General features: G+C 42.4%; 1 protein-coding gene across 1 annotated transcript in view; it reads left to right on the plus strand.

Annotated features, from left to right (window-relative positions):
* The window catches only part of MTUS2 (microtubule associated scaffold protein 2), a 247,387-nt gene that overhangs the window by 188,994 nt on the left and 32,258 nt on the right, over window positions 1-26,135 (plus strand). The window contains exon 7 of the mRNA XM_067562739.1: window positions 13,898-13,964. Within this exon, the coding sequence (XP_067418840.1) occupies window positions 13,898-13,964 (67 nt within the window). The remainder of the gene's footprint in view (window positions 1-13,897; window positions 13,965-26,135) is intronic.

Genomic DNA, 26,135 nt, shown 5'->3' on the forward strand with positions numbered 1-26,135 from the left:
CCACGGCAGGCCCGTGCCAGCTGACTCGGGCTAGCGGGGCTCAGGCTGCGGGGCTGTTCCATTGCTGTGTAGTTTGGAGTCCATTGCTTTGGGCTCGGACTGGAGCCTGAACTCTGGGACCTTCCCACTTTGCAGGGTCCTAGAGCCTGAGCTCAAGGCCAAACCCAGAAGTCTACACAGCAGGGAAACAGCCTCATAGCCAGTGGCCCATGAGCTGAGTCAGCTGGCATGGGCCAGCCGCAGGGGTCTACTTGCTGTACAGACATACCCTTACTGTGTATTATACAGGTATTGTGAGGGTAAATTCATTCATGTTTGTTAGGCACCTCAATGTTATGGTGATAAAAGCCATAAAAAGCCTTAAAGTGCATAAATAATAAAAACAGGTTTTTATATAGGAAGTGGCACCATCTGATGCAGACTTCAGGGAAGAGACAAATGTCATGGTTCTCTCATTTTTGGTATTGTTGCTAAAAGAATAAAGCTAGACTATAAGAGTATTTTAAGTAGCAGACTTAAATGCTTCTCACATGAAAATCCTGTAAATAAAATAGCCTCACAGTAATAGGACTTTAAATATCCTCCTCAACACTGTAAAATATATTGTATGTTCTGTACTATTTTTAATCTTCTGAATTGCTGCTGCAGTATTTTTAAATCCAGTAAACAAGTTTGCAGAGCACCCATTATCTCTCTGTAGAACACATTAGCATTTGAACTCGTTCAGGTTATAAATCATTTCATTTGAAGGGAACCATAGGCCAATCATTAGTTGGGGTAAATTGGCATAGCTCCAATCTGGCCTTGTGTGTTTCATGCATTGCTTTCACAATACCATTGGCACCCATTTAAATGTTTGGGGGACAAATCCTGCTGTCTTTACTTATGCCAAACTCCCACTGATTTCACCCTAGAGAGATTATTCGGTCTGATCTTGCACCATTGAAGTTTAAGAGAATTTTGCCATTGACTTCAGTAGGAGCAGCGCAGACCCTGAAGTTTATTTCATAACTGAAAATGAGTTGTGCTTTGGATTTACATTTACGTAGACCTAGAAGCAGAGGCATGTGAAAAGAAATGGGAAAAGTTATCTTGTGCATATGGACAAAATTTACAAACCAACATTAAAAATAGGGGTGTACAACACTGACCTCAAATTAATAGGTATCAGACTTTATGTTCATAATGAAATACTGTGATAATGTTGTTTGAAGAAGGCTTTTTACAGAAAGTTTTGCAAATAAAGCAAGGAGATGTTGGTTTAAAGCCTGATCTTCAAGGAGTTGAGCTCCACCTCTGAGCGGACTGGAAATTCATAGCAACAGGCTTTCTCGAGGGATTTCCACAATGGCCTGTTTTCTGTTGGGCTAAAAATATCATGAGAATGGGCTTTTTGAGAGTATTTTGTAGGGATGGATGAATAACCTGATATCTGGATGATATTCACATTCAAAGGTTTAATTGTTTGGATGATACTGTGGGCTGTTTGGAATCAGAAACGTTATTATTAGAATAATTATGGAATAATTTAGAACATATTAGAAGAATATATAGAATAGAATATATAGAATAATATAGAATTTAGAATAACAACATCCTTGACTGGAGGATCTCAAAGCATTTTACAAACAGATGATTAAGCCTTACTAATAATCTCTCCCAGTTTATCTTAGACAGAGATCAAACAAAATGTATTGGAATTGATCATTAAGTAAGAACTGTATTGGGCCTTACTGGAGGAAAGAATTGATTCTGTCAATGCAGGGATGAATTAATGGCCACCATGCCTCTTTACCTTTAGAAAAGATTATTTATAAAGTAAACTCCCGTGGGACTTTTGAGAAAATATAGAAGTACTTCTTGGAGCTTTAATTACCCCGAGGCTTCAACCTCTGATGAGCTGAGTACATTCAACTTTCATTGAAGTCAGTAGGAGTGAAAGCACTCAGCGTTTTACAGAGCTGGACCATTAGGTTGCGTGGCAAGGGACAATATTTTGGTGCTTTTTAATTGTTTTTAATATACTGTGTTTTTATGATGTTCCATCTTATTTTTGTTGCTGTTCTATAAATAATAGCATTCCACACTTCTGTGAGAGGGCTTTATTATCCTTATATTACCAATGGGGAAACTGAGGCATGGAGCCTGTAAGTGACTTGTTCAAGCTCACACAGGGAGTTTGGGACAGAGAACCCATATTCTCCTGATTCTTATTCCTCTGTGCCTATTTTCTGCAAGACATTCCTTTCTACCTTTAATACCGATCTTATTTCGGATCTGCCAGCATGGGCCCCTATATGAGGCAGTCTTGGCAGAGACACACATGCAGTTTGGGTGCGTACAAGCAGCAAGTGGGAACGGAATGTGCAGCAAGTATTGGCGGTGGTAAGGACACAGGCAGCTGGAGTTCACCGCATAGGGTGGAATTCACCCCTGGGCAGAGGGCCAATCAAAGGCCTTTAAGTTGCCCAAAATGCCCAAATTAAGTCCCATCTCTCAATTTAGCATGAAGATTTAAGTAGTGCATAGGCCATCACTAACTCTCTGCACTTACATGAACATCATAAACAGAGAAAATACATCACTAACTGGGAATTACTAGAAAATGGGAAGTACTTCATTTCACTTCACTTCACTTCCACATCAAAGGAGATTTAGGTTAGATATTAGGAGAAACTTTCTATCTATAAGGATAGTTCAACTCCAAGGGAGGTTGTGGAATCCCCGTCATTGGAGGTTTGTACGAACAGGTTAGACAAACACCTCTCAGGAATGGCCTAGGTTTACTTGGTCCTGCTTCAGCACAGGAGGCTGCACTAGATGACCTCTCAAGGTCCCATCCAGTCCTACATTTTTATGATTCTATGAAAAGCAGACAAAGAGAAGAACTGAGGGTTTTTTTGTTTTATTCTGAGTGTCAGACAGGGTGACTAAACATTATTGTCCCAATGGCCAAGCCTCTCACACAATTTTTATGGAAATTTGACCTCGGCAGGATTTTTTTCTTCTCCAGCACCGAGAGCGGCAATCTGGTTCCAATCCCTCCAGTGCCCAGATCGCGTGAGCAATGAGTGCAAAATCCCCAGCTGCCTGAGATGGGGCACTAGATAGGGAGAGCTCTGAGTTACTAAAGGGAATTCTTTCCTAGGCATCTGGCTAGTGGGTCTTGCCAACATGCTGAGTGTTCAACTGATCGCCATATTTGGGGTTGAGAAGGGATTTTCCCCAAGGTCAGATTGCAGAGACCCTAGGGGTTTTTCACCTTCCTCTGCAGCATGGAGCACAGATCACTTACTGGTTTAAACTAGAGTAAATGGTGGATTCTCTGTATTCCCAAGTTATTAAATCATGATGTGAGACTTCTGTAACTCAGTCAGAGGTTATGGGTCTATTACAGGAGAAGGTGAGTGAGGTTCTATGACCTGACATGACAGGAGGTCAGACTAGATGATCATGCTGGTCTTTTCTGGCCTTAAAGTCTATGAATCAAATCACAGATACTGGGGCTATGTCTACACTATGACCTAGGGGGTGTGATTCCCTGCTTGTGTACACATACTCGTGCTAGCTCTCATTGAGTTAGTGCAAATATAAATAGCAATGTAGCCTCAGTAGCACAAGTAGTGGCAGTGGAGGCACAACCGCTCCTGAAACCAATGGATATATACTCGGCATGGCTCAGCTGTGCCTCCACAGCCGCTATCCGTGCTCCCGTGGCTACTCTGCTATTTATATTCACACTAGCCCCATGAGCGCTTGCATGAGGGTGGGTACACATGCAGGGAAATCACACCCCTAGCTCATAGTGTAGACACAGCCTGAATCATGTGGCAGAAGCTAAATCTTCCTGCTGAGGACGAAATGCTTTCATGAGAGTAAGGCCTTGTCTGCACTAGCACTTATACTGGCAAAACTTTTGTTGCTCAGAGGTGTGAAAAAACACCCCCCGAGTGACATAAATTTTGCCATCATAAGCGCTTGTGTAGCCGCATTATGTCGATGGGAGAGAGCTCTCCTGCCGACATAATAAAACCACCTAAACAAGCAGCGGTGTGTGTTTCACACCCCTGAGTGACAAAAGTTTTGTCAGCATAAGTGCACAAGGCCTAAGACATTCCCCTCTAACCTTACCCTGTTGCTCCTGAATATCCAGCAGCTAAATAATTTCCAGTTGCTACATGGAGATCTTTGATTCTCTGAACAGGATTGCTAAAACTGAGGGCCACTGAATGGGATTATTCTTTTATTTTACAAATTCACCCATCACTGATATTCTGATACCTTACTTCCAGCCCTCACTGGACCCAGAAAGAACAGAGGTTCATAGAAACGAAAGCTTATATGGACCAAGGAGTTATCTGAACCTTTAGATTTGGTTTGGCTCAAGTTTTGAACAAATGTTATATGTTGGTTCCTGTTTTATCCAAGACACTTCACACACCACTGAACACACTAAAAACAAAAAACTCTGACTGTTTAGAGATACCAAGAACTGAGCTATGCCAGCATGACACTTGAATAGCTCCCCCACAACTAGAATTGCTCTGGGTTAATTGAAGGGCAATATACATTTATTGTATGTTTGTTTGGTTTGGGACTAGGCTTGTGGAAAAAAATGTACTTAACTTTTCTGTTTCTACTCCTTTAACATTTATAGTATAAATGTTTCCGGAAGAGGTGTGAATCAACAGGCTCTCTTGTCTATTTTCGGCATTATAAAAAAAAAAACAAAAAAAACCAGAGGTCTATTCCGTATATACAGGGTCTCTGAAGAGAACTCTCCTACTGTGGGTCTTTTTACCATATGAAAAGTGATAAATCACTGATAAATAGCTGCCCATTTAAGGCATTTCAATAGAAGGATGCCTAGAGGTTAATAAGCCTTTTATAAACATATAAACTCTAATGGATTGCGCAACCCAGCCACAAGCAGTCACTCAATCATGACTCAGGACTCAATCATGTATTTAGTGTAAAACTTTCATCTAACATCAATAACTAACTAACAAAATAAATATTCACAGTCTACAAATCCAGAAAAGAGCAATTATTGTTCCGGGTTTGGACTAGATATTCTAAAAGGCAAACCAAACACGTTCATACCATGATGATAATACTTGGCGCTTATATATTATGTTTTATCCCTCAGTCTCTTAAATGGGATGTTGTAAGAAATAATGAATGTTATGAAGCATTTGGAGATGTTTGGATTATATATGTTTGCAGTATATAATTGCACAGTATTATTATTATCATTGCAAATAACATAACTTTAAGGAACAGGATAATAAAGACCCACCTATCCTGGGGATCACAGATCACAGCTAGATTCCACTGTATTTTGTGCTTACACGTTAAGTTTCAAAATCCTTTTCCTTTTTTGTTTTGCTTGTATGCATTTATGTTCTCGTGCTCCCAGTTACAGTCTGTTGTGGGCAAATGTGTCAGATAAATCAGATCATAATGCTAAAGAGGCTTGAGTAAGACAAGCTGATGGCCATTAGTTTGCAGGGAAGAGAATCTAGCTGTCCTTAGAGGGTGGTGACATTCGTAAATGCTCTATTATGATGCTTCTATTGATCTGCCTCACTCTGAATCTTACAGTGGCAAAATGACCCTCCCTTCTTGCAGCAGGATGCTGATATGCTGCTCACTCTCTGCTTGCTCCACCTCCTCTTCCTACACCTCCTTCTTCTGGATTCCTGAAATTATTAAGAGAGATAAGGCAGCTGAGGGGACCACACGCAAGTTGTGACAGCCTGCAGCAGTGCACTCCTGCTTTTTGTGACATTACTGCTGCCTAGGAATTACACTCTGAATGAAGCCAGTTTCCTTTTCAGCAAGCCTGCCAGGATGGGCCAATGCTGCTGCAAGCTTTATTACTGCCTTCAGTGCCTGGACAAGACGGTACTTTGCATCTTCCTTTTTATGCTTCATTGAAAGGGCAGAGAGCTAGCAGTTACGCTGATTAAATCTGTGCTCCTTCCTCTAGCTCATGTAGGTAACGTGCCTGGGGTGACTGAGAGGGATGTGATGTTCATCTTATTTATAATGTGCTGACTTCTCATTCATTACTATCAAATCAAATCTTTGGTTTCACATACACTGCAGTGCCTTACATAATTTTTTCCTGCAGTCTAAAAGTGACAATTTCATTTTCATAAAACAATAAGGTACCAGTGCCATGTTCTCTAGCTACAATTGCCTTGATTTGTTGTTATGATTTTCATACATTTTTAATAGACCTGTGGAGCTCAAGTCATGCAGGATCCCTACGTGGAGTTTTAAAGTTAGCTTTTCACTTGCAAAGATTATTCATTCTCATGCTATCCTAAGATTTTTCTCCCTATATTGTTCTGCCTTTTCTGACATGATATCATTCTGATCCATTAGAAAAGAAGCAAGGCAAACTATGTGTTTTCCTTTGTCAGGGTGAATCTGAACACAAGCAAAAGCTTGAACACTGAAATGAATTGTGTTACAAATGTCAATACCAAGATCAAGATCATAGCTACAGGTAGTTAGAGGATGGCATGTGGGAGAGAATATGTATGTCAGTTCTAACACGTAACTCATCATGCTTTACTTTTGGACATTTGCCTGGATTTTTGGAGCATATAAAGAACAGGAAAGGAATGTACATAAGATTTTAATTTGCTTAATAGAAAATATCTTGGCAGGAACACTTGCTGGTGCAGTATATTTCATAAAAGCCTGGGATTTTGAAAGATCCATATAACAAGTCTAATGAAAAGCTCTCACTGCCTCCCATTTATTTAATAATGCGTTCAGATATAGCTTGAGGTATGTTGCCAGCTAGGTTAAGGAAAATATATGGTTTAATATAAAACTCATTAAAATATAGTCACTGGGGAACATCCTGGTGATCAGTTCTGCTTGGAAACTTTAACCTAAGGGGAATTATGCGGGGAGGTTGACTGCTATCTAATATGATTGAAATGGCACTTTTAAAGTCACCCCTTTTTGGAAAGGAAGACAGTCGATCATTCTGAACATCGGTTGCAGTGGGATTTCATTATTGCGTCTGAAAGAAGCATCTGAAATATTTATTGCTCTGAGTATTATGAAGGTATATTCTGGCCTTTCCAATGATAATATAAGGCCTCATTCCAAGTGACTCTGAATCAAGCACAGCAGTGACTAAGCACCATTTCCACACCAAAAAATTCTGAAATTTTTTGAAAGCGATAGGTACAGAATGGGTAATTTGAGACAGTGGTTAAATAACAAATGCTATAGAACGTCTGTGTGCAGTGCGTGTTTACACTATGTATAGTTCAAATTAAAGAAATGCTCAGGGTGATACCTACCTGTCTGGTTATAACTTGGAATATAACACACCAAAAATGTCCTTATTAAGGACCCTGTGGAGGAAGGGAATATGGTCTGAGGAAAAGTGCACAAAACAGGGTGTCTGGACTCCTGTGTTCTGTTCCTAACCGCTACCAACTTCCCAAGTGGTACCAGGCCATTCTCTACACATCTCTGTAGCTAATTTTACCCATCGGTAAAGTGGGAATAATAATATTTACCTACCTTACAAGGGTACTGTGATGTATTTCTCTGAGCTCCTCAGATAAGAGGCACTCTGGGGCAATTCCCTTTGGAAGTCAGCACTTTTGCCTGAATACGAATTAAGGGTCACAGGATTCAGACCAGTATTGGTGAATATAATAATTATTATTATTATTCTAGTTTACATCTAAATCTTGACCATATTTTTAGTTTGAGCTGTTGTTCCATAATATATGCAATGTCAGTATGCGTACTGCTTCATAGGATGTGGCAGCAAATGCTTCTGAGCAATAAAAATACAATTATCAAAAACAAAACCACACTTGATAGGACAGCATGAATATGATGGAGTCAGGGGCTGGTTATATGGAGGGCCTGATTCTCCAGTGTCTCTCTTCAGCTTTACCTGGTGTAACTCAACTGAAATCAGTGCAATTATACTGGTATAAAACAGGCTCCATAGCCTTTGGTCCCAATCCTGCTTGTCTTAAGTAGGCAAATTTCCACTTGCCCAGTGCCTCATTTCATTTGCACTGGAGTAAATATGGTGTATCCATTTGTCTGTCTGTCTGTCATATCAAGGCATTTTTAAAATGCCCAGACACCATGGTACCAGGATACAGAATGGAGCTTGCAAGTCATTTCACCACAGATGATGGCACAACCTGTAACTGTTATTAGCTACTATTTATTTGAATTAATTGCTTTTTTGTGTGTGTGTGTGTGACTTTGTTGGAGTTACTCTATATTTACACCAGTGTAAATGAGGTCAGAATCTGTGCAAATGGGAGTTTTGACCAAGTAAGGAATGTACAGTTCGGCTCAGGGTTTTATTCCCTTCTCATCTGTTCGATGTGGCATTGGTTTCATTGGGAGTTGGACCTTTTTACACTGGAGCTGAATTTGGCCCTCAGCCACTGTCACTAGGGCTGGATTCAAACTGGTGACCTGGAGAAGAAAAGGCTACATAGCCCTTTAATCCCTTGAGCCCTCTAGTCACAAAGCTTTTAGATTGTTAAGACTCAAGACTAAGGAGCATGATTGTTCTTTTGTCTTCTGTTACAAATTCTTGGTTAATATAATTATTAATGGAGATGGATTAATTCAGTGGTCTGTTATGTTCATTTTGATTCTTACATATTTGTTTTAGCAGATGTTATCTTTTGTTTTGAGGCATTATGTAAAAGTCATAATGTTTTTGCCACTAGACCCAAATGAACCTCAGCATTAGACTTGATGGTGCTATATTTTCTTGTCGGATTCAGTTTTGACTTTACAACCGTGCTTTGTTTTAACGGATGCTAGAATCCGTGATTTGCTGGCTTTATTTACCAGGATTAAAGTAGTGGTTTTGAGTTGAGTCATATTGATGAAGATGAAGAGAGGCCTTTTCATTTCATATCAGTGTAGTATTTACACTGGTCTCACAAATAGCTACAGTCCAAACATATAATGTAACACTGACAAAGCAAGTTAAGATAATAGAACATGTCCAGGATTTGTGAGTTCACTGCACATCCAGGATATTCTTGGTTATTATGATGATTAACTAATGCCATACCTATCTGCTCTGTCAGAGAGAAAAACCAAAGATGAACCTCTAAACCATCAATTAAAGGATCTGAAATTAAGAGCTACATTATTTCTTAAGAATGTTTATTAAGAATTGGAAAATTGAATGTATTTTTTATTGTTCTAATAAAGAGAAAAAAACTTAGAAAATTTCAAAGAGGGTTACTTTAAAATTTTTGGCACTGAATTTAATCTACACATCTCACATCCCAGCAAACAGCAACACGAGATCCAGGAAGGCAGTCAGAAATCTCTGATCAATAAACAGGGCTATCCCTGACAGCAAAGAACACTTGGGTGCTAAGTATGGTGACACTGTGGTCTTTATATGGGTGAACCCAGTGTCTAGATACTGGACATCCTCTGTAGTCAGAGATGTTCTGTCTGCACATTCAGAGAAAACAACGCTTTTGTTTTGGAGAGAGTAATCAATGTATCAGGCATCTCCAAGACTAGGCTAAGCCTTTCAATAGGAATAGTGGGGGCAAAGAACACAACTAGTTTTAAAGTGGAATTTGATAAATTCATTAACAGGATTATATGACAAGGTTACCTGTGATAGCAGGGGTCTGGACTCGATGACCCAAGAGGTCCCTTCCAGTCCTGTCCTCTGTTCCTAGCACTCTACAAATTAGCTTAAAGTGATCTTATGAAGAGAGCTTATAAATTCATTCATGTTGGGTTTCATTATGGTGGGGTTTTTTTTGTTTGTTTGTTTGTTTGTTTGCTTTTTTTACTTTAACTATAAGATAAATAACTTGGCAGAAATTAGCTGAGGTTCCAATTTTAGCAGTGTCTCTCTTTTTTTGCAAAGACGTGATAATGATTTACTTGTTTTTCAGTGTCTTCATTTACAGAGAATAACAACAAGTGTCTGTCTGTATACAAATGCTTTTGAAATTGGTTTGTGTAGTATTTCCTTGCATTAAATAGATTTTGTGTGGAAAGATGAGAGCTGGTGAGACAAGTGAGTGTTGCCCAACTGCAGGAGTGTACCTGGCAATAAAATAGCCAATGTACCCCCTGCAGGCCCCCCCCCCCCAAGTCTTTTACATCTCCATTGACTGTATCACCTCTAAAATGCTTCTTAAAATGACCTTATTGTGTTAGTCAACCAGTGTTGGCTAATGCTGTGATGTTCTTCATAAAAGGGATTCTATTCAGGGCTGCAGCTTTGGGGAACATCACTCAAGATTGTCAGTATGCTGCCGCTAATGGAGAGAGAGTTTGGCGGAAATGGAAGCGTGTTGAACATACCCATACATTTCTGAACCAGTTCAGCTCATGTCTTTGCCTGTTTTATTCAACAAAATGTTGCACGCTGCCTAGTGCCGTCTCCAGTCTCTCCAGGATCTCCAGTCCTGACTGAGGCCTCTAGGCATTACGGCAAAACAAATACTATGTAATAATGATGATGGGTTTGCTGGTCACCATGGTAAACAACAGTGGGGTAGTGGTTAAAAAAAAATTAGCCTGGGTGGTGTTCCAGGCAAGATAGTGGCATGGTAGGCCTTCAGGGTGTGAAGTGGCAGTATAAGAATGGCTAATTTGTGAGTATAATGATGATGATAATATATGAAGACAAGCTACAATGCATATGGGAAGAGTTTGGCTTACATAAGAACATAAGAATGACCATACAGGATCAGACCAATGGAGAATCCAGCTCAGCATCTTGTCTCTGACAGTGATCAGTGCCAGATGCTTCAGAGGGAATGAACAGAACAGGACAATTTCAAGTGATCCATCCCCTGTTATTCAGTCCCAACTTCTGGCATTTGGAGATTTAGGGACACATGGAGCATGGGGTTGTGTCACTGATCATCTTGGCTAATAGCTGTTGATGGACCTCTTCTCCATGAACTTATCTACTTCTTCAGAAACCAAACTTGAATTTGTTGAGAAAACATTTCATTTCTTCCCCAAAAATAATGAATTGGTGATTGCTGGTACTTTGTTTTCGACAAAATAAAAGCAAGTTATGTAATGCTGTAAAAAAACATTAATGTATGCTTTCAATGGTCAGCAGTTATATTCAGTTAATCCACCCCTGCAGGAGTGCTGGATGGCTCATTGCAAATTTTCACAGACCACGATTTCCACGACTGATCAGTTGCTGAGTGTAGCCAGCCTATAGATAACATGACTGTCAGTTGTGGTGGTTGTGCAGCCAGAATTTGCTTATCTCACGAGAGTAGGTGTGAGTAAATGCTTTGTTCCTTAAATGAGAAGTGGGTAAACGCCATTTACCCTTGACTACACTAGTGGTAAACAAGTAGGAATGTACCATTACAGTAACATGGAATACATTCTGCTGCTGCGTCATAACTATGCGTTCTAATGGAAGGGAAAGGATATTTTAATAGTCTTCTGATAGCAGAGAATTTAGAAATCAGGAGGAAAGTAAAAGTATTGGTAGAGATTCAAGACAAACACTTAGGGCCTCAATCCCCTGTGCTGTAAACTGACCTTAACAGCTGTAGAAGCTTAGCATGTCATTTCATTCACACAGTGTTTAGAACATTTTTTTTTTTAAAGTACCACACAATCCAAGTCTGGTACAGGACATAGGCAGGGCAGGTCACAAATCTCAACTGCCTTGGTCTCCCCACTGCCAGACACCTTCACTAATCCTCAGTGTAGTGGCCCAGTGCCCCCTGCTTACCTGCTGCTGGTTCCTAACCCAAAAAGTGAGGAATGAACTAGAAGAGGAGGAGGAAGGTTGGCTTGGAACATACACCAGGCGGTGTGTGAACGCTCTGGTTGGAAGCCAGAGTGGGTTGTAACAGAAAGCCTGGCAGCAGAGGATAGGCAGGTGAGTGTGGTGACAGTTTCACAATCACTGACTAATGGTTGGAACATATCTGACAACGGATCTATAATATATCCTGATAAAATGGACCTTCTAATTCTTGTTGGATGTTTTGTGACATCCCCTTCACAGTTTAAACCTTATGGGCTGATTTAGTTATGTTAAGTCTATTTTACACTGCTGTAGTCAAATAAAAGGGGCCTTTCAGTGGGTGCAAATATAAATCATTCCAACTATAAGGCCCCAGTCTAAGCTACCAGAGTGGTGTAAGGTGATGTAAGTGTGAACAGGAATCAGGCCCTGAGTTTCTTAGGGACCATGGTGCTCTGAAGTTCTGTGGCAGTGAAAGGGGCTGTAGAATCACCCCCGAATACAGTCAGCTCCCAACCATAAAATAGCTAATTTAAAAATATTTCTAGCTCGTTTCTAAGACTATAAATGATTTGTGTGTGTGTGTATTTACATATATCTTCTATTCTAAAAAATGGCCTAGAACAATATATAATTTCCTTTTTTTCAAAATGCCTTTCATTCAAGATGGCATAAAACCAGTCAAAAGGTGTTTGTCATAGAGACATGCAGTGGGTTTTAGAGGCATTGCTGAGATATGCCCATTACAGAGACAGTGTGAAAACAGAACACGCATGAGCACAGGAAGGTTGCAAAGGGGAAGTGCTTATTGCAGGCTAAAGAAGAAACAACAGGAAAGGGATGGGGTTTTTTCTAATAGGTTTTTTTTTACTATAGTTCTGTCCTTTTTATACAATGTTTTTTCTCTAGTTCTTAATTTTTTCATTTTTACTTTTTCTTTTATTTCTGTTAATATTTCTGTTAAATTAACAGTTGTTGGGCTGCAGGGAAATAAAAAATAGGCTACAGAATCACCAGCTTTCTGCCATATGTTTCATAGTGCCTGCTGCTAAACTGGTCCTTAAAGTGTCTGGATTCCCATCACCCCTGCATAGTGATGACCAGTTTATTTGCTAGGATTCCTTTCCATTGAATTTGCTGCTACCTTGCATATTCCCTTGAATATGATTTTTCTGTAGTGCCTGTTAAAGACTCTGATTCTTTCCTAACTGGGGGCATGTTCATAGTACCTTGAATCTAGTTTTCCTAATCATTGGTGACTTGCCCAGCAGGATATATTCATATGTCTTCTCCCTAATGTATCACAGGATACAGTCCAATTTAAAAATGGTTTTATGCTCATGTCATTTCTCTGGGATTTCTTGTACTAAATTACTCTCTTGTGGATTTCCCTGCAGCGTTCTCTCTTGATGCATTCGGCTCTTATGAAATATCTGCTACCAAATCCTTACTCTTTCATAGTGACACCTTAGTATTTCCCATATAAATATGTTTTATATTCTTGTGGCTAAGTGTCTGTCTTAGTTATTTATTATATGTCAGAGAATTCAGGGATTCCTTTTTTGAGGTGGTCCTTTTTCTTCTGATCTAATTATAATGTAACATGTCCATAAAAAAAGCTGGAAATACAGAGTTAAAGGTGATATTATTACTGGTATTTGCATGTGTACTGTGTGCATACTATCTACAGAATGGTATAAATCATATTAATATGCCCAATCATATTTATGTGCATGTGTATATTGATGTAACTAGATCTAGCTATATTGCTATATGCAGGGACACTAACATGTTTGTGTATATTAATATCATTAATACCATTTTGTATGTGCTGTCCATACAAACTGGAACACAGACATGCACAAACACTGACATATAAATACAGATGTATGTGTAAATATAATATTGTATTCCTTGCTTTCCTATGAAACATAATTGTGCCAATGCTGGCTTCCACAGTTAGTTTTAAAAATAAAATTAATTCACAATGATTACAAAACATAGACCTGAAGAATGTACCTAATCTGGCTTAGTAAGTAAACACGTGAAAGTGTTTATCTGGGATAAATCGAGGGATTATACATATTTATTTTATTTTTTTAACAGAATGAAAGTGCCATTGTGAAAGAAAAGGAGCTGCAAGTTGAGCTCACAAACATCAGGGATGAAGTTGGTAAGTAGGGCATCAGATACTAACGATGTAAAAACAGTCCTTTCTCACATGTAACAAAAGCAGTTATTCCTTGTCGTATGGTACCAGGAAACCTGCATAGCTGTAATAAAGTATCTTCCTAAGCCCAGTGGTTAATTTTTGTGGCCTTGCAGGGAACAATAATTTTACTTCTTTGTTGTTGTGGAGACAGGTTCATAACCATACACACTGTACCTAATCATGCATTATCATTACTGTTCACAGACGGTGATCTATAAATCTGTATCTTCCGTTCTTAAAGAGCATCCAGATATGCCACCCAGCTAAGAAAGCCTAAAGATGCGGAAGTGCACTGTTGGCTAGGAATTCATTACTTTGCTTGTGTACGTTTACATATACTGCACTTCAGTTACAAACGAAAGAGTACCAAGGTCAAAACCCAAATCAGTGTTCTACAAAAATTAACACTTAGTAAATTGGTTATCATCTCTCCGGGCCTGGAAAGGTATGAAGTGACTCAGTTGGTGCCACTCATTCCATTTATTCTATGTACACCTGGGAGAGCATATTTCCCTTTTTTGATCTATTCTGAAAGCTGATGGGAAAGGCAGGGATCATTAAAACATTGCATCTCTAGGTAGAGAAAAACAAGTCCTACTCAGGGCCCTACTCAGGGTCCAGGCACCAGACTGAATTCTTCCCAGCATAGATTCGGTGTGTTGTGCTTAACACAGATGAGTGGGACAAGGGGATGCAGGGAAAGCTGAATGTGTATCAATGAAAGCATGGCTGTGCCTCTTCCACACTACTCCTGCCTAATAGCAAGACTAAGGCAAAAGAGGGGAGCGGGTGGCTAAGAGCCTCATTAACTTGGTTGCGCTTTATAGTAAGGTTCCATTTAAAAATGGTTCATAAAGGGTTAATAAATGACCAATGGGTGTCTTATATGAATTGTTTTAGAGAATGATAGGTTAATTGATCACTTATAACAATGGCTTATAACCATCGATAACATGCTTATAACATATAATAACCATTTATTAACCCTATATAAACAGAACCCAGTGTGACTATTAGCTTGATCAGGCTTGTGATTAAGCCATGTCTCCCCAGCCCCTGCCATCCTGTGTCCTTCACACCCGATTCCTTTTTAACCTGCACTTTGGAGAGGCAGAGAACAGGCATGCAAGGGGGTGAGACGTTCGCTCAGTGCAGAGGACAGTGCCTTGGGCTTAACTTTACTTGTGCTATTCCGTTTTTAAAAAGCCCTTATGCTGCCCTCCCCTGACACCTGTGCTGGAGCTCAAAAACTTGTGCTCCCTGCTTTGCTCCTCGAAGGGAGATGCATTGCCAAGGCCTACTGTAGATGTTCGAATTTGCAGTGCTTTGCTGCTCCATCCCCCCAGAATGGTCCAGCAAGGACCGAGATCACATTTACAATATCACTTTTATCTCAGTTTTCATCTATACTGCAGACTCCTCCGACCCTCCCAAAGGAATTGCTGCAGTGGTTTTGCTTTTCAGGCAGGGAACATCTGAAGGGCTCTGCTCTGGGTTGAAGGCCTGTTCCCTGTTCTCAAGTTCTGTGTATCATGAACAGTCTGGCTTTGATCCTGCCTGTCTCTGGACCGTGCACAGCAGGGAGAACACGGTTGTTACACTCCAGTGCATTTGTAAGTAGAGGCTAGGGGTAGGTGCAAGGAAGGAGAAGCACTGGCTAGGGACAGATTCTGCTCCCATTTACTCCGATTTTACATCAGCGTAAATCCACTGAAGTCAACAGAGCTCCTTCCAGATTTACACCAGTCTTGCTGAGAGCCAAAGGTGTAATCCACTGTGCACAGGCTAGAGGTCACACTGCAGCAGTCTCAATAGTAGTGCTCCCAGCGCTCCTCATCGCTATTTACCTGGCACTTATATACACAACAATAGAGACCTTTGCTGTGCAGGATCAAGCCCCAGCTAAGACACATAGGCAGCAGTTTTAGGAGCTTACCTAAGGAAACAAGATACACCTGAAATGGCCTGTGTGACTAGACTCAACTATAGCCAGGATCACATGCTGTCTCCATCCAAAGACAGTTTGAGAGGTCATTTAGTGACCATCAACTTTCCCATTCCAAGATGAGTGGGATCCGGTGAGGCAGCCCACTCCTTTCCTCTGGTCCTCTGAGAGCAAGACACTGCTGGTCTGGCCTGCCTCTGAGCAAAGCACCTTTCCTGGATACAGCAAGGCTTTGAGGAGAGGCTGCAGTTGGGTCTTTCCTCCCACTAAAAATAGCAAGTGCTTGAGAGGAGGCTTGAGAGGAGGCTGCTGGTGACCTGCTCCACCCCCCAGAGTCAGCAGCCACTGAATAAATAACACTACCGGGGGCACAACTTGGGTTGGTGGAAGGACTCCTGCTCCCTTGGACTGGAGCTTAAAACAGCAGAGGCACAAAGCCATATGTAAAGACATTTAAAATAATTATTCTAACTTGTAAGCAACAGATCAGTGGCAAACAACTGTTGTCTGACTCCACCGACTCCTCATACAGCCAATGCAGCCTGAGGCAAATTCAGCCCCAGGAGAAGTGGGCAGAACTCCATTGCAGGAACAGAATGGCACCCACTTTATCAGGGCTGAATTTAGCCTGTTGTTCTTTATTCTCGACACCTCGGTTTGCAAACAGAGATAACAGAAAGCGTTGGTTGCTCCCATGTTTATGCTTGGAAAAGGTCCATCTCCATTAATCGCCAGATCCACCTGCAGGACCCTTTGGAATGATTAGAAAGGGTGTTCCCATTCTCCTGTCTGCTTGCTGTAGAAAACTTGCAGTAGAAAGCTTGCAAAGTTGTCTGTGTAAAGCCAGATTGTAAGAAGCACTCCCATTGGTGCACGGGAGCAGAAGGGCATGCAAGAAGACTCCCCTCATCTCCCTCCTTGCCTGACTTTTGGGGAGTGAAGAGGTTGCAAGATGCCTAAAAGTGGGTGGGTAAATAACTGGATCATTGCCTTGCCCTGCCCCCTTTCCCACCCTATCCTCTTTATACTGGGGCACTTGGTCGATTGACCTGTTATCCCTGTGCACCAGGAGCAGTGCCGGGAGAGAAGGTGCCTCCTATTCAGAGCTGAGTCTGTGGCTGAAAAGCCACCATTTAGCTGTGTTAGTTGGACAGTTACACTCCATGTGCACTAACATGGGTTTGCCTTGGCATTATAAAATGAAAATATAGATATATTTACATCATAAAAAATACAAAATGCACTTGAATGACTAGTTGGATTTTTTTCTTAATCATCAATGCCAACTTCACCCTTGCGCAAGAGGTTAACTGGTGTACTCGTGGTCTGTAAACATATCACAGGCCCAAACAGGGAGGTGAAGGCATCCAATAAAAAGCAGAATTGCATACTGAAAATTTCCCCCAAAGAGCTGTGGCTGTGCCCTAGCCAAATGCTTGGGATTTCACATAATCTGTCCAACTTTAAAAGGCCAATTAACAACACAATTGCTGCAGTCATAATGGTACAAATGTATACACTTTTCCTCTGTATCTTTAGTCAAGTACTGACCAAGCCACAACTTACTGAAAGGCAGGGTATACCAATGTGCATCTTTACACGCAGCTTCCAGCATAGAGAGAACCTACATCCGTCCACCTTCTTCATATGCCTGTTACTATGTTCCACTTCCCCTACCAGAGATTCATCATCTAACTTGAGCCAGTTAAGTAGTTGCCATTCTGCCGGGCTCTCCAGAAGGGTGGACTGTTCAAGGGAAAGGATGCTGGGAAAGAATTAACATATGAGAGGTGTTTGTTTCTACACTGGATTAGAACGAGTGGTATGCATAAAAATGGAGACAACTGTTTTCCCTGCTTAGACTTCTTCATATCAGACTGTGTTCCAAAGACCAACAAACTAGATATTCAGGCCCAGATCCTCAGGGTGACCAAGAAGTACACAGGGCACCTCAGGAGGGCATCACAAAGGTGGCTTTAAGGCAGTGTGCTGATCTTATCCCCTGTGTGAGATCAAGCAGTCTGAGGCCTGAGCTAACTTGCACTGGCTGCCACAGGTCTAACACAGAAGCCAGGAATCAATAGGTCACAGGAGCACCCTAGCCTCACCCCCTTAGCCCAGCCCAGCCCATATCTCTGACTGCTTCATTGGCTCCATGCTACTGGAGATGAAGACTTGTAACATATTTACAGAGTTCAAATTCTTGAGCAGGAGATGTCTTCTGTGTATACAATGGCCAGTGAATTCAAAAGGGAGGCTTTCCATTTACTTCAATGGGTGTTGAATCACGCTCCTATAATGGAACTATAGTGGATTATTATTGCTTCTTGTTTATTATTCTTATAAAATAAAATGGTTTTTTTGAAAAGCAGAGACCCTGCACTGGAGTCAAATGCTAAGGAGGCCTGAGGCAGTGGATTTTTATTAAAAATACTTGTAAAAAGTCAGGGGGAGAAGGGGAATCGTGGCAGGACATTTTCCCAGTCATCTACTGAAAGGACAAACGAGCAGGTATTTTGCAAGGGCAGAGTATTTAAAAAACTGATCAGGAGGGCACCTATTTGGTATATATTCATCAATATGAAATATGAATGGCTGTGCTTTTTAATAGTGTTTTAAAGAAAACGTGTTTTACAATAACCTTACTTATTTAATATTTTTTCTTCATTAAAAAACCCTTTCTACGCAGCTTATTTTTAGCCTTTTCTTTAAAAAGAAAATAATCTGTGTTTTAAATCTGTGGGCAAGGGGGAATGATGAGTGCAAAGATTTATGATATCTCTTCTCCTCAGCACAATCTTCTGGTTTTATTTTTTTAATAGTAGTGATGCAAAACCGGGGCTAAATATATTTTAGTGGAGAAGGAATGCATAAACTCCTTATCTCAGGGCATATGTGACTCAGAGGGCAGAATGGGAAGGCGTGACACTTTTCAGGGTTAGCTGAGGTGTCTGGGGTGAATCACTATCACCTGTTCGCAGTAGAAGGGAGCTGTGCTGTGTCCTCCAGGGGAAACTCTCCCCAATGAATAGCTGCTCGCACCACAAGCACACCACTCTGGGCTCCACAAGCCCCACTTTTCCCCTCTGCAGGTTAGCAATATACACACCTCACTTTGTTACACTCAAGTGCCCCGTCCCTTGTTCTCTGGACACATGCAGTGTACCCTGAGCCACTGCCTCTGTGGAAGGAGTGCGCTCCAATTTACTGGTTTCAACTCTGTTACATAGGGGCTTAGCACCAAGCACTTTGAAGTGTCTATAGTAAAACCAAATTGAAGTTTATTTAACAGAGCTTGAGGTAAAGATTCAAATGAAAGCAAGCATAAGGATTTGGAAACAATAAGTTTACAGGTAAAAGAAAAACATAAAATGCAATCTGTAGCCTATACTTATTAACACATTACTTTCTTGACCCGATGGCCAGTCCTTATAATGCTTGTCCAGTCCAGAAAGCTGGAATCCACCTTTCATGAGATGCCCCCGCTGGCACTGTGTCTCCTGCATAATTGAGAACACCTTGTTCCCTTTATTTTGCTCTTATACACTTACAGACTATTGTTCCTAAGCCCAGAGGGTCCCCTATTCAATGACTTTTTTGGAGTTCTTTTGTCTGTAAACACTGAAGTCCACATCTTCCCTAGACTGTAAACACAGGGCTGGGCTGAGTCAGGGATGTTGATCGTTCGCACTGTTGATTGAGTCAATTCTGAGACCTGCCTCGCCTCGTGACAAGTTTCTCCTCAACAGTTTTGAAATGTAATAGCCTACATTTTACTTATCTCTTAAAATTTCCCACACAAATGTTGTGCAATAACCATGGTGATCAGCTAGTTCTTAGCTTTCAACAGTGACTACGCACGACTCTCCTCGGTGAAATATTGAGCAGGGAAGGTAGTCGGACACAGGCGTAATATACCCTCCTGGGCAGGCCTGGACGTGTCTGTGTCACAAAAGACTATTTTATTCTCATACTTGTCTGGTTATTTTGTAGCTGACCTTTAAGCAAACGAAGGAATGACTTGTCATAGGTGATAGCTCATCATAGACTAAAATTGTAGGTAAAAGTTCCATGGAAGGGATTTGGGGAAAACAGACACAATGCTTACATAACACTTGGAAATTCTGACTGCAAAGCATTCTTTCTGAATAAAAAGGAATGTCTCCCAGTCACTTAAAAAATAATGATGTGCAGTCCGGTTAATCAGTTTGTACATTTGTCAGCAGTTTATGATTTCCCATTGAAATAATAATTTAAGGCTTTCAGAAATATAAACATCTGGATAAACCAAGCCCAGACTAGACAGGTTTGATTGGCATCATTTTGTGAGCAACACCATTTTATGTCTATGAGGTAGTTATATCTCAAGATTACTGATATGGGGCTCAATCATGTGAAGTGCCAAGTGCACCCAGGTGCCATTTTCTTCAGTGGGAGTTGGTGATAGGCCTCTTAAAACCAATGCAGTAAAATAATAAAACTTAATGTCAGAGTACTTGAAATCTTGGTTTCAAAGAAACCTTGCTTGGTAAATGTAACCCTTACGGCTAAAGTATCAGCAGTTCTTCAAGTAGTGTCCTTATGGGTGGTCCTTGGTAGGTGTACATGCATCCCTGCTGCGCTGAGTGGAGAACTTTGGTATGAGTGTCATTAGGCCCGTGCATGTGCTGTCAGCCCCTGTGCTGCACCAGGAGGCAAGCTGGTGCGCGTACGCTAACCCTCCTCAGTGCCTTCTCAGTCCCTGGTTAGAGATGGACCTACTCGCTGTCTGTTAGGATGGCACTCTATTCCCTTTTGTCCAGTTAGTTAGCGTGTTATTAGTATAGTTATCGGTGTACTCTTTACCCTCTTTGTTATTTTATCCCCCCCAAAAACAAATTTTTTCCCACCCTCTCCCCGCCGGGGATCCTCCCCTTCCCAGCTGGGTATGCTCATTTCACTGGTCTTCAAGAAGTGCCTCACTTGCAAGGAGGCAATGCCAATTGCAGACAAGCACTCTACGTGCATTCACTGCTTGGGGAGGGCCACATCCTGTAAACGTGTACTCTCTGCCAGCAACTCCGACCACGTTCCCGTAAGGACAGAGAACTTAGGCAGAAGATTATCTTCATGGAAGCGGCTCTCAGGATCCATATCATGAATCCCCCCCACAGGATCCACATTGTGAGTCCCCAGGCAGCCAGAGTCTTCTCCAACAGCCCTCTACATGTGAGGGCTCAGGATCAAAGAAGCAGGATTCTGACCCCTCTCATAAGTCATCTAAGAGGAGAGTGGAAGTCCTCAAAGTGAGCTTCGAGATAGCCGTAAGCGATCTCCAACTCACTCGGTATCTTCAACACTGTCAGCACCGAGACCCTCACAGTCCGGTACCCAAAGGTCATGGACACTGTCAACAGCCAGCACCACTGATTTGCCCATGGACCCAAAGGGCATGTGGGCACTGAGTCATTGGCACCCAGAGACAGGAGTAAGCACTCCACTAAAAAGGCTCTCCTGGTACGCAAATCATCATCGGTACCATCATTGACGCCTCGTCCGGTGCCAGAGCAGTCATCCTGGGCAAGGTATTTGTCCCCACAGCACTGCCACCAACCACTCCAGTGACTTCTGCATATCGGACATGCCAGGATCCCTACTTCTTGGTACTGGGACCTCTACAGCGAGTCTCTGCTTGGCCCAGGAATAGTCACCGCTGCCATGCCACATTCCCCCACTCTCTAATGGGTGTTCAGACAGTGAGCAGGAGGAAGAGACTTCACTGTACTCCTCTCAGGATCCATAAGGTGCTCAGTACCAACAAGGCCAATACACACAGATGGCCCCACACTACCATCATGGTATGGCCACTCCTGGGCACCACTGCTGGGCCCTATGCCACCTCCACCCCAGTGGTTCTATTGGGACTTATATGCAGCATATCGCCCGCAGGCCTCTTGATCTCTGAGACTAAGTGGTGAGCCCTTGGGTCACACCCATCAGCCATGGTCTCTAGAGCTTCGCCCACAGGAGATTTTTGAGGAACAGCAAGGTGGTGCTGAGGAAGAGGTAAACCTGAGGACCATATCCTCCTCCACTCCTGAAGAAGCTGTCATGCCTTCCCTCACCAACTTTTGCCTCTTCCTGGAGCTGGCAAAAAGAGTGGCAGACACCCTCAAGATACCATTGGAGGAAGTCAAGGGCACCCACCATCAGCTCCTGGATAACCTCCACTCCTTGTCCCTTCCAGGGTTGCCCTCCTGATTAATGAGGCTATCTTGGACCCAGCAAGAATGATCTGGCAAACCCCAATATCAGTACTACCCACCTGTAAGAGGGCGGACAAAAAGTACTATGTCCCAGCAAATGAATCTGAATTCCTCTTCTCCCACCCACAGCCCAATTACATCATGGTGGATGCCGTCAACTCCCACAGCTGACAACATCAACTGAGGACTACTCCATACGATTGAAATTGGAAATACCTGGATCTTTATGGCAGGTAGGCGTACTCCACGGCCATCCTCCAATTTCGTATCATTAACTACCAGGCCCTTATGGAGAAATACGATTATATCAACAAAGTTAACTGACTTTATTGAGTGGGTACCAGAGTCACATCAGGACCAGGTTAAGGCAATCATACAGGAGGGACAGGTAGTAGCAAGGACACTGCAATTTGCCCTCGACACCGCTGACATAGCAACAAGGTCTGTCTCCACGGTGGTGGTGATGCGATGAGCATCATGGCTCCATCTCTTGTGTTTCCCAAAAGAGGAGTAGTCTAATGTGGAGGACCTTCCCTTTGAGGGCACAAGGCTCTTCGCAGAAAAGATTGATGCTTCCCTTCACAACTTGAAGAATGCTAAGTCTACTTTCCTGTCATTGGGTATCTACATGCTGGGACAAAAAAAAAAAAAGACAATTTAGTGCCCAATCCCAGCATAGACCATATACATCACAATACCAACCCCAACGACACTACGAGCCACAAAGAAAGAAAGAAAAGGAAATTTCCCAAACACAAACCACAAGGCCTGCAATCTTCATCGACCCAACCTTCTTTATCCAAACCTACTTTTGACAGGCAAGTTGAGGCACCACTAGACCACTCCCTCCGATTGATACAGCTGACCAATTCTTCATACCCATTTGGTCACAGATTGGCAGTGTTCCACAGAGCCCAGGAATGCATAACATGGGATTGATGGGTCCTAGAGATAATTCCAACTAGGTACCTCATCCATTTCACCTCCCTACCACCTCCACAACACCCTTCCCTTTCCCCCACTCATGAGAGTTTACTACAACAAGAAGTTGATTGTCTCCTCCATCTAGGAGCCATAGAACCAGTACCTCAACATTTAAGAGGAAGAGGGTTCTACTCTTGTTATTTCCTAATTCCGAAGAAGAAGAGAGGTTGGAGACCCATACTAGGCCTCAGAGCTCTGAAAAAATTTGTCAAGGCTTAAAAATTCAAGGTGGTCACCTTATCGACAATCATTCCAGCATTGGAACATGGAGACTGGTTTTCGGCCCTTGACCTTCAGGATGCATACTTTCACATCTCATTCTTAACGGCTCACAGATGATTTCTCAGATTTACCGTGGGACAAGATCGCTGCCAATACAGAGCACTCCTCTTCAGGCTATCATCTGACCCAAGAGTATTTTCCAAAGTTCTCTCAGTGGTAGCCACTTACTTACACTCTCAAGGGATAATGACCTACTCTTACCTCCACAACTACCTCATTTCGGCACAATGCCTGGAATTTATAGAGGCCAAACTTGACCCCTTACATGCCAAAGCACACCTACCTCAACACAAGTTTCTGTTGTTAGCCTCACTTATAGACACTATTCAAAGCAGCCTACAAGTATCAGCCAGACACTGCCTCCAACTCCTGGGGCACATGGCAGTGGGCACAGCAATAATACCACATGCCAGGCTTCACATGCAATGCCTCCAAATGTGGTACAGCTCAGTCTACAGAGCAAACAGGGACAGGCTGGACAAATCCCTGTCACCTCCCACTAGGATCAAAAACTCCCTAGACTGATGGAAGAACCCAACCAATATTTGCAAAAGGGATCCCCTTTTCTCAAACCTCACCATCATTGCTTCTTACCACCAATGCATCGCTGATAGGGTGGGGCATGCATCTGAACAGCCTCACGACACAAGGGAAATAGTCACCCATGGAGTCACCCCTCCACATCAGTCTCATTGAGCTAAGAACAGTCAGGAATGCCTGCGCTCATTTCCAACCGCTGATCACAGGATCACACACAAAGATCCTAACAGACAAGATAGCCTATTGTATTACATCAGTAGGCAGGGGGAAGTCAGATCACCCTCTCTATGCACCAAGACAATCAGGCTGTGGAATTGGTGCATCTCCCACGTTACACTGTCTGCGGCTTACCTCCCTGGTGCATAGAACTTGATAGCGGGTAATCTCAGTCAGAAGTTCCCACAGGATCACTAGTGGGAGATAGACATGACGGTACTTCAGGACATATTCAAACAATGGGTGACACCGTCCATGAACCTGTTTGCCATTTACCTGAGCAAGAAATGTCTACACTGCTGCTCCAGAGCAGGGATGGGATGTCATTCACTATGTAATGTTTTCCTCATTCCCTGGAGCAGGGACCTTCTCTACACCTTTCTGCATTTTCCACTGCTTGCAAAGGTCCTGCTCAAAATAAAGAGGGATGGAGCCCACGTCACCTTGATTGCTCCTACCTGGCTGAGACAGACTTGGTTTCCTTACATGTCTGAGCTCTCTTCCAGCCATACCGTACCTCTCCTTGCAGAATAGGGGACACACCCTACATCCCAGCTTGGGGATCCTTCACCTCAAGGCCTGGCTCCTGTTTAGTTCCAACACTTAGAAATCTCCTGTTTAAGAGAGGTACAAGAAGTGCTATTACCCAGCAGAAAGTCCTCGACTCAGCGCACTTACCTACAGAAATGGTTCAGATTTCAGACTTGGTCTTGTACCCAGCAAATTTCCCCAATAACTGCAGCTCTTCCACATATCCTGGACTATGCATTCACCCTAAAGAAATTGGGCCTATTTCTAAGCCATAACAGCTTTCAACCAACCTATTGAGGGATATCAGTGCTGTCACACTCAACCACTAAGAAGTTCCTCGAGGGCATGCTAAACCTTTTCCCACAACCTCAACTTCCTACCCCCACGTGGGACCTAAACCTGGTGCTGAAAAGGACTGATGAGGCTGCCTTTCAAACCCATGGTCACCTGTTCACTGATGTCCCTATCCATGAAGACGATCTTCCTAATAGCACTTACTTCGCCCAGGAGAATAGGGGAAATAGCAGCTCTGATAGCTCATCCTCCCTACATAGTGTACTTTCCAGATATGGCTATGCTTAGGCCACATCCAAAATTTATCCCTAAAGTAACCTCTCCGTTTCACATGAATCAATTGATTCACCGTGCAACTTTCTACCCCAAGCCTCACCAAGACAACAGGGAGGCTATATTAAATACCCTAGATGTCAGGAGAGCTCTGGCATTCTACTTAGATAGGACAAGAGCTTTCAGGAAATCTCCTAGACTTTTCCTTTCCTTTGCAGACAGATCCCAGGGCTCAGCAATATCAACCCGAAGGCTCTTTAAGTGGGTCTCGACCTGCATTAGATAGTGTTACCAAGCTCGTAACATGACTCCTCCAGACTCAATTCGTATACATTCCACAGGTTCAATTTCCTCGTCCATCGCCTTCTTCATGAATGTCCCTCTTTCAGAGAACCGTAGAGCGGCAATATGGGTGTCTGTCCATACCTTCACAGAACATTATACTATTACCCAGGACTCCACCTCCGATGCCATCTTTGGCTCCATAGTATTGTCATCTGTAACCAACCAGACTCCAAAGTCCCAACCCACCAGTAAGGATACTGCTTGAAGTCACCTATCATGGAGCACCCATAGAGACAACTCAAAGAAGAAGAAGAAGTTACTCACCTTGTGCGGTAATGATGCTTCTTCAAGATGTGTCCCTATAGGTGCTCCACACCCACTCTCCTCCCTTCTACTTCGGAGTTCTCGTGTATGACTCAGTGGTAGAGAAGGAACTGAGGAGGGTTAACCTGCACACGTTAGCTAGTCTCATGGCACAGCACAGGGGGAAGCAGCACATATGCGGGCCTAATGGACACTACTACCAAAGTTCTCCAA

This window comes from Emydura macquarii, unplaced genomic scaffold, assembly GCF_026122565.2.
Source record: "Emydura macquarii macquarii isolate MOO-44397 ecotype Brisbane River unplaced genomic scaffold, CSIRO-AGI_Emac_v2 contig_2473, whole genome shotgun sequence".
Classification (NCBI taxonomy): domain Eukaryota; kingdom Metazoa; phylum Chordata; order Testudines; family Chelidae; genus Emydura; species Emydura macquarii.